Raw genomic sequence first — 10108 nt, forward strand, 5'->3', positions numbered from 1 at the left:
ATGGAGTGAATGAAGAGGAAGAGGGGTGCTTGTATTTATAGTTGAAATCCTGCCGACAGACCGAGGAAATTCCGACAGAATTCCGACGGAAACGGCTAGTTCGTCGGAATTTCCTCGGAATTTTTAAAATCCCCCAGCGGCTCTCTAACGGCTATAATATATCCTCGGAATTCCTCGGTTTTTTCCGAGGAATACATTTTTCCTCGGTATTCCATAAGAATTTTCCGACGGATTAATATTTCCTCGGAATTCCGTCGGTATATTCCGAGGAAATTCCGAGGAAACCAAATTTTGTGTTTCCTCGGAATATCCCCGGAAATTCCTCGGAATATCCTCGGAAATTTCTCGGGATATTCCGAGGATTTCATTTTCCGTCGGAATGTCCGTCAGAATACCGCTGTTTTCTTGTAGTGGTATTTTGATCTACACAAGACAAAATAGTGACATCTAAATTTGTTTGAAAATTTCAAAATAGCAAAGCGATTATGCAGTGACGAATTAGTGGAAGCAAATTGGGAGGTTCTGGTGGTTTAGTTGGATCATGGTTAGGTCAATTAATTAATGATGTGAATTTGCTGCCTATCAATTACATCAATCGGAGGTTAGTTAATATTCACACTAAAAGGAAATCATGGGATGTAATTCAGTAACTTCCACCATCTATTTATCTCTATATATGTTAAACAAACAATGTTCTGAACCAATATTTTTTCTTCATCAATCATTGTATGCGTTGTCATTTCAATCCAAATTCTAGTTTGATTATCTGATGATGAGAATAAAATATGCAATGAGTGCACTAGGAAGCAAGTGCAAAGATGTTATACTACATCTTTGGAAAACACACAAACAAAATAATCTAAGTGAAACATTGCAAGATCAACTCAAAAATGTTCCTTCAGATCAATGGGAGAAAATTTCGTTCACATAAGATTTGCTAAAAATGGAATATGTGAGGTTTCAAATGCAAATTTTTAATATGTGAGGTTTCAGAAAATGTAAAAGCGGAATACAAAGAACAAAAAAAAAAGCCTACTATGCCTCACTTATGTGGAAAATATATTTTCACGGAGAATAAGTGAGATTGTAAGTAACATGTAATCACGATATAAAACTAGTTTATTATACTGATAATGTATATTTTTTTATTCTTGTTTTGTGAAGAAAATAAAGACAGGAAAAACCACTATGCCAAACAGAGTTTTTCACTGAGATTTGCACGAAACTTAATGGCAGCTTTGTATGAGAGGATGCACAAATACGAGCAGTTAGTCTTGCACCAATCATTTTTTTTCTTATTCGATTAGTTTGGCACCTTTTTATGCTTTTTCTAGGAAGCACTTACAACTTTTCTGAGTAAAAAAATCCGCACGCGCGACACAACAATGTTACAATTAACTTGGATGATAAACTTGTTCAAGTTTTTGGTCCACAGTGTTCAGGAGGAGAACATCATCAAAATTAGTGAGATGCTCAACCACAACTAGACTAGAGATAGAAAATTCTGAAATGGTAGTTAAGTTGAAGACACAAATTAAAGAACTATTATTAATTAAAAATTTTATAATTATTATTTAGTAAACAATTTTAGTTTCGTTGTTTTTATTTAAAATTATTAAAGTATAACAATGTTTTTCTGATATTTTAACATGCGTTTAAAGTAACATAAATTAGTTTAAATTCATTATAATTATATAATAAAATATTATAATATTAACAAAAATAGTATCTTTATTATTTTATAACTGATACATATATTAATAACACTTATGTAAACTGACATAGATGTGAATACATGATCTCTCTTCGCGTCTGTGTATTCTTCAGACATAGCTTTCTTCAGAATTTTGAGAAGTGTTATGCGGCAGCTGTTGTGGATCTTTTTGACCTGAGGTTTGAAACCCTCTTAGTATAAACCCTTAGGTAGCATTGAAACCATATCTACAAAAGAGAAAAGAAATTGATTTAAGTCAAAAGAAACAAACTTAAGAGTGAAACAAAAACTAACAGAAGACAGATAAAAAACAAATCAATAAACATTCACAAACACAAACACATTCAATTTTGTTCGCTTCCGAAATTCAATTAATAACGCTTTGAAAATTATGTTCATAATAACATATATGTTAGGGAAAAATACTCCGGTATCATTTTCTCCAGCCTCCGGGCAGGACCCAGGTCTCCGAGTCCCCGATAAAGGAACGCTCCAGGTCCCCGTTAAAAGGAACCCTGGGACCAGTCCCAGGGACCGACCTTCCTTCCAAGAAATGGAAGATTTCCGATAAGGAGAACCTTCCATATTTCCGAATATGGAATACTTCAACCTAAATCAAACCGACTTCAAGGCGACTATATAAGGGCTCCTAAGTCCCAAAAGCAAGGGATCGACTTCTCCAAGGCTTAGAGACTAGGGTTAGAGAACTAGAATTAGGGTTCTTACCTAATACTTTGAAACCTTGTTTACTCTCGCTTGTTCTACCTAATAAAACGTTTCTTTAAGCCTATCTTCTTATTACTTTACCCAAATCCTCACGAAACATACAATCCTACTCAAAACACATATGATTCTCTAGCTTATCCATCGTTCCGTGGTACTCTAAAAGAGCCTACACAAAAATCCCCTAACAGTTTGGCGCTAGAAAGAGGGGAGTAATCAAACTACGTGACGATGACGGTGGACGAGCATAACGAGCCATCCGATGATGCTCAAAGGGTAGCTGAACTCTAGAAGCAAGCTGACGGCATGCAGAGCCAAATAACCGAGATGAATCGAACTCGGGAAGCAACCGGGGAAAACCCCAACATCTCTTCAGAAGTCCAGAGTCCGAAGGAGAAACTTGACGAACATTCCAAACAGCTGGAGCAAGGTGCCGAGAAGCTCAGCCAGTTGCAGTCGGAGAATACGGTCCTCCGGGATCAAAACCAAGCCCGCAGCAGGGCAGGCAACAAGAAGCGTCGTTTCAACACCCAGGTTCGTCCTGCGAGATTACATAGCCCGCTACAACCAAGAAAAGGTGGCAGTTCCCAAGTGCAGCATTCCTACCGCGATCTCTGCCTTCAAAAGGGGCCTGCTTCCAGACGGGGGCCTCTACAAAGAACTAACCATGTATCCCTGCAAGACCATGGAAGACGTGTTATCCCGGGCCTGGGCGCAAGTGAAGTGGGAAGAAGACGTCGCTAGCCGCTCTAAGGCCCAGCCGAAGCAGAACCAAAACTCGGCCCGATCGGATCATGGCAATCGGGATGAAAGATCCTCCCAAAGAGCGACCAAGGACTCCGGGAACAGAAACCTGGGCAGGTTCCAGTACCGACCCCTGGAAAAGGAAGAAGGAATGTCGGTATCCACTTGGCCCGACATTTCCCATCTCTCGATATCCACACCGGAGCTAGTCAATGTCTTGAGGCAGATGGGCCAACAGGTCAAGTGGCCTCAAAAGATGAAGGCACCTGACTCGTTCCGGAACCCTGGCCTCTGGTGCGACTTCCATCGCGACAACGGTCACAAAACTGAAGACTGTGTCGCTCTAAGGATCGAGGTCAATGAACTACTCCAAAAGGGGCATCTCTGGGAATTCCTCTCAGAAAAAGCCAAGAACCATCTAAATAAAGAGGTGCCGGCGAAATCCTTTGGAGCTATACCCGCCTTACCACCTCGCCAGGACCGAGTGATCCATGTCATATCCGGAGGTTCGGAGATAAGCTGTGTGAGTCATGCAGCTGCCAAGAAAAGCACCCGCAACACCAAGCACGGCCTGGAGACGACCAAACCAAAGCACTTGCTCCTAGGTACCGGCGAAATAAGCTTCACGGCTAAGGAGCAAGAGAAGATCTTGGCTCCCCACCACGTTGCCCTGGTCATCTCGCTCACCGTAGCAAACTGCTTGGTAAAAATAATACTAGTGGACAATGGTAGCTCCAGCAACATCATCTTCCAGACTGCTTACCAGGACCTAGGGCTGGAGGAGAGCGCTCTGACGCGCAAAATAACTCCACTCATCGGATTCAGCGGCAAAGTTAAGCAAACAGCTGGAGAGGTCACTCTCCCAGTGTACGCTGAAGGGATCAACATGTCTACCAAGTTCCTGGTCGTCGACAGTCAATCAGCATACAACATGATCCTAGGAAGACCCTGGATTCACGACATGGGAGCAGTCCCTTCAACCCTTCATCAAATGGTGAAATTCCCTACACCCTGGGGCATCAGAATAATAAAAGGAGATCAGGAGAATTCTCGATCCTGCTACCAGACCACCTTAAAGGGAAAGACCAAGGTCTTATAACAATTACAGAAGAGACCTCAGGTCCCGCGATCCCAGGGACCAGAGGTCAAGAGGTCTGGCGAATGGCGATCGGTTCAGAGGAAGCGGACCCCGAATCACGTGAAGGACCACCTAAGGACCAGTATCGACCGCTTTGCATGGTCTCACTCAAGGTCTTTCAAAGCGGTACCTGTTCAGAAGACAGGGACTTCGCAAGATCCTCGTCCTCCACCCCGCATGGATCTCGCCAGCTACCAACCGATGGTCTCGCAACTAAAGAAGCGGGGCATAAGCAACGTGAGGAGACCTCCTATGAAATCATATCGGACGGATCTGGGGCAGAGGGTACCCTGCCAACGGAGAACAAAGATACCTAGCCAAGCCAGAGTTCTTCAAACCTGGTCGCTCCGCTGGATGAATGCGACTACCCATCTCATGACCGTGCTGAGAACCTTCATCACCAGGAAACACTGACCGCGAATCCCCAATAGCAAGAGAATCTACAGAAGCTGGGGCACGAGACAAATCTCGGTCACGGTCCCCATACCCAAGGGAGAAGCAGTACCCAGACTACTGGTCCCGACCACGGAGTACCGCCAGGGACCGCAGCAAGAAAGAGGAATCCTCCAGCAGGGGCACTCATCCAAATAGCAAAACAGAGTGGCCATGTCATTCTTTTCGGTTTCATCAGTGTCGAGTTCAATTACTTCCCGAGCTTTGTGTACTTTTAGCAAGATCTTCATTCGGATGGACCAAACCGTGTAATTTGTTGTAGTAAGCATTGGACAACTAATTGGACAACCAAAATTCGCACTGTCGATTTACGTTTAAATTAGAAAACTAGGAAAACCCTAATTTCCAAGAGGTCCCAGATCTCTACGAGAGCCAACGGCAAGGGACCAAATATTTGCGGAAATCGTGAAAAGATAACAAACGAGTTTAGAGAAAACAATAGATCTTATTTCACGATTTCCGCAAATATTTGGTCCCTTGCCGTTGGCTCTCGTAGAGATCTGGGACCTCTTGGAAATTAGGGTTTTCCTAGTTTTCTAATTTAAACGTAAATCGACAGTGCGAATTTTGGTTGTCCAATTAGTTGTCCAATGCTTACTACAACAAATTACACGGTTTGGTCCATCCGAATGAAGATCCTCGAAGAGTTTTCTCCACACCAACGCTTAGATTTCTCGCGCAGTATTCATCAGCTCTCTAATTCATCTCCGTGAATCAAGCTTCGAAACCCCAAGATCATTCCGCAACCTGCAAAGAAGGGGCAATCACAGAAGAAAGCCAAAACTCCGGGCTTAAAGGACGAAAGGTCCATCAAGAACAGAGGTCAAGGTCGACAACAAGCAAGTGAGAGATGCAAAACTCCGGAAGTATTATTAAGAAGCCACAGCAGGGCCATTGTTTAAACACAACAAAACAAAAAGGCACAGGGGCCTGATTCAAAGTCTTAAAAACCCTCACCGAGGGCAGTTACAAAATAAAAAGAGACCCTTTCATGGGGTCAAGAGTTCAGAGGATAGAGATTGGAATCAGCTGGCAGGAGGGTCATCAGTAGCGGGCTCCGGCGTCTTCACCGCCTCCATGTCGCCAGGGACCTGCGGTTCACCCTCAAAGGAAGTAGTGGGGAGTCCTAGAAGCTCGGCCTCAGTGATCTTCACCATTTTGTACTGCTCCAGGACGTTCACAGGATCCCAATTGTCGGTCTGGCCATTGAGCCCCTCCCGCATCAGCTTCCATCGAGCCACGACCTTGGCACCATTCCCCGCCATCGCCTTCTCTGCCTCAAAGGTCTCTGCAGTATCCTTCAGATCGTTCAGCTCCTCTTCCCTGTTCTTTAGCTGACCCCTCAGAGAGACATTCTCCATTGCTGACAGTTCTCTTTGCTTCCTCCTGGTTCCTCGCCTTGAGCCTCAAAGCCTTAATCTCCTTATCCTTGGCTAGAGCAACATCCTTTTCCTCGCGCAGATGGGAGGCCAGAGCATCCATCTCGGCTTTCGTCGAAGCCGCACCTACCATCCTCTCCCCAAGATGGAACAATTGAGACGCCACCTGCCCATGAGATCTAATCAATAAACATAACCAAAAAAAAAAGTCATATGGAGCATTACCTGAAGAAAGTCACCCTGAAGCGACTGAATGGCCACGGAGGAATCTTCCTCTGACGCCAAGAGCACTGGAGTCGAAGGAAATACCTTTGTGTTAAGGTTGGTAAGCACTGTGGTCCAATCATAAGAGGCAGAAGGATAAGAGCCCGAAGCCTTGGATTTCTTCTTAGAAGAGGAAGGAGCAGTAGCAGCAACCGTCAGGCGTTTGCTGCTCCTGAGAAACTGAACCTCATCGTCATCGACAGAGGCAGCTCGCTTAGGAGCGGATTTTCACGCAGACATCACCTCAAGAGCCTTCTTGTATTCCGCTAACACCTCGTCACCTTTGGATCCCGACATCTCACCTAAAATGCAAAACCAAATCCAGTCAATGACTATAAGGGAAAAATGAAAGAGAATGAAAGGCTTACCCTAGATGCTGCAACGCTTTAACGCCGCCTTGCTTTCGAGAAAAGGAATCTAGCGTCGCTCGATAGGAAGCCTCAACACCCGCTCTATGGTCTCCCTCCCGGAAGAGTAGTCCACACGAGGCAAATCTGCAGCAAGAAAACAAGAGACTATCAATACCTTCTTCGCCTAAAGGACCTTCGTGACTCCTACAGCTAGCCTACCCTCTAGTTGCCATATAGGTAAAAAATCCTGGAAGTCGCATGAAGGCAAACTTCTCAGTCCAGTTTCCAGCAAAAGCTGGAAGACGCTTCCTCTCTCTCTTAGGAACTTCCCTAACAGGAGGCTCCTTGCCCCGAGGACGAAGATAGTACCTCCATTCTGCGACGCTTAAAGGAGAAACAGAATAAGAGCACAAAACCTCAGCCACCCCGATTACGAGCCCTTGGAGATCACCCAAATTATGCAAGGCTATCAAAGTTCTCCAAGCCGGAGGGTTCAATTGACCTGGGGAAATCTCCAAGGTTTCCGATATCTTGGCCACCAAAGAAGGGACTCGATCCCTGAAACCTGACTCGAAGTAGCCCTCGTATACATGAACTTCATCCACGCCAAAATCTGAGACCCTATCTTCTGGACCTGGCACTCGGATGATGAAGTCAGCAGGGAGATTATACTTCATCCTCCAGTCTGAAACCTCCTCAACCCCTATTACCGAAGGAGGGCCTATCGGAGGGTATCGGTTTCCCTCCACGACGGGCAAAATATTCCGGGCAACGATAGCTTTAGGATCTTCCACCTCAGCAGTTAAATCCATAGAAGAGTCAGAAGAGTCCATGGACACTGACGGAGCAACCACGTCATTCACCTTGCTAGATCTAACTCTACTACCTATGGAAGAAGAATCTGGGGAGAGACCCGACTCAGCCTTCATCTCAGAAACAGAAAGGATTGGAAGGAAGGGCCTAAAAGCAAGCGTAAGAGGAGAAAGAAAATGTTACCTGTGGAATGAAGACCCGAACTGAGATGTGGAGATCGCTAGAAATTTTTGTAGCAAGAGAAAAGGAAACTGAAAAGGTCTGGCGGCAAAAACGGAGAGATAGAACCGAAAACCCTAAAGACGCCTTACACGCGTCGAAAAGAGAATCCATGCGGGAAAGCGAATCTCGAGGTATTGGAGGTCCTTTCATCTTCCTACCCAGTCTCAGGGACCCGAGGAACTAATGGAACTCTGAGGACCACCCTACCAGCATTACTTCTCCGGCCCAAGGGATTCCAGTGCATATTGAAGACTTTGGTTTTCTCTAACAAGAACTCTCTCCAGCCTCATCATCTCCAGAAAATTCAAGACGCTACTATTAGGCTCCGGCCAAATAAGGAGGAACCAATCCTTACCTGGGTTCAGAATGAGGTCCGGCTTGAGTGGAACCCAGGACAGCGAGACCGATGGAGCAGAGTCCTGCCTAAAGGGGAGCCTGCTGAGAATGAGCAACCCTGGTTGACTTGAGTGCACAGGTTATTCCTCGAGTTCGATGACGAAATCGAGCAATAAGGGGCAAACTGTTAGGGAAAAATACCCCGGTATCATTTCCTCCAGACATCGGGCAGGACCCAGGTCCCCGGGTCCCCGATAAAGGAATGCTCCAGGTCCCCGCTAAAAGAAACCCTGGGACCAGTCCCAGGGACCGACCTCCATTCCAAGAAATGGAAGATTTCCGATAAGGAGAACCTTCCATATTTCCGAATATGGAAGAGTTCAACCTAAATCAAACCGACTTCAAGGCGACTATATAAGGGCTCCTAAGTCCCAAAAGCAAGGGATCGACTTCTCCAAGGCTTAGAGACTAGGGTTAGACAGCTAGAATTAGGGTTCTTACCTAATACTTTGTAACCTTGTTTACTCTCGCTTGTTCTACCTAATAAAACGTTTCTTTAAGCCTATCTTCTTATTACTTTATCCAAATCCTCACGAAACATACAATCCTACTCAAAACACATACGATTCTCTAGCTTATCCATCATTCCGTGGTACTCTAAAAGAGTCTACACAAAAATCCCCTAACAATATACATCCTTAAACAAGATTTCAAACAAATGGACACATAAATGACATTTTTCCTACAAAATTTGAATTAAGATAAGTCAAAAATCAAACAAATCCAGAAGTGAAAAACACACACTTTCATTTTGATCATAAAAAGGAATGAAATCAAACTAAAATTACAACAACTCAACACCCTGATTCCTTCATTCACTTAAAAAGTTACAAACACATATTGAATGAAATCAAACTAAAAAAGTTGAAAACCCGATTACTTCATTCTATTAACGAAATCAGTTAACAAATAGAACCACATAACTATTAATCCTAAGAAAGGAACACACAAAGAGATAGTCGATCAAATTGGAAGGAGAAAGTTTTGACTTTACCTTTGGTGCTAGAGATGTTGGAGAAAGACAGAGGGGTTCTGCTGGAAGAGAGATTCGATTTCTCGGTGGCTGGTCTTGCCGTTGATTTCACCAAGAGAAGCTGCAAAATTGCCTTCGCCGAGAGAGGGAGGCGGAGAAAACAATTAGATTTAGTAGGAGAAAATAGCATACAAAGAGAGACTCGATAAAATTGGAAAGGAGAAAGTTTTGACTTTACCTTCGGTTCTAGCAATGTCGGAGAAAGACAAAGAGGTTCTGTTCCCGATTTCACCGGTGGCAGGTCTTGCTGTTGATTTTACCGAGGGACTCTGAAATCGCCTTTGTGTTCGTCGAGAGAGAGAGAGAGAGAGGCGGAGAAAACAATTAGAACTAGGGTTACGTCTGTTGGACCCAATTTCGGTCAATACACTAATTGGCCGCGATCAAAGATATGGACCGTGAAGAACTAAAGCCCACAGCAAGCGTTCGAGCTCGAGACGGAGACTTCGAGGTCCCAGAGATCGCATAACAAGAAACAAAGATCGCGGAGCAGTTACGAAGATGACGAAGTCGACTCACTATAAAGAGAGAGGAACAAACATGAAGCAAGACACGTTGAAAAACATAGAGAGAGCTACAAACATACATCGACCTTGTTTCCATTCCCATTTTAGATCCTTTCTTTATCGATCTCATTTGTAACATTCGATCTAGTTCAACTCGCAGAAATACGATAAATGTAAAGATTCGAGGATAACTATCAAGATCGACAAAAAATGGAATATTCCCGAAAGAGATAGACATGGGCCCGAAGGCGAAGGATGGGCCACCGACCTAGAGCGACTATATAAGGAGAGCAGGAGCAGAAGAAAAAGGGATCCGAGAATTTAGACTTAGAGAACTCATGCTAGCTTAGAGAACTTAGGGCTTAGGTGGTTA

General features: G+C 44.3%; 1 protein-coding gene across 1 annotated transcript; it reads left to right on the forward strand.

The window, feature by feature from the left end:
- The first annotated feature begins 3122 nt into the window (after positions 1 to 3122).
- On the forward strand, positions 3123 to 4280 carry LOC106302453. The gene has a single exon (XM_013738962.1). The coding sequence runs from the start codon at positions 3123 to 3125 to the stop codon at positions 4278 to 4280; it is 1158 nt and encodes a 385-aa protein (XP_013594416.1).
- The last annotated feature ends 5828 nt before the right edge of the window (positions 4281 to 10108 follow it).

The sequence above is a fragment of the Brassica oleracea genome, chromosome C7 (genome assembly GCF_000695525.1).
Source record: "Brassica oleracea var. oleracea cultivar TO1000 chromosome C7, BOL, whole genome shotgun sequence".
NCBI lineage: Eukaryota > Viridiplantae > Streptophyta > Magnoliopsida > Brassicales > Brassicaceae > Brassica > Brassica oleracea.

Bases quoted from the DNA above. Each gene is read 5' to 3' on its own strand.
- LOC106302453 (XM_013738962.1), top strand. From the start codon at position 3,123: ATGGAAGACGTGTTATCCCGGGCCTGGGCGCAAGTGAAGTGGGAAGAA.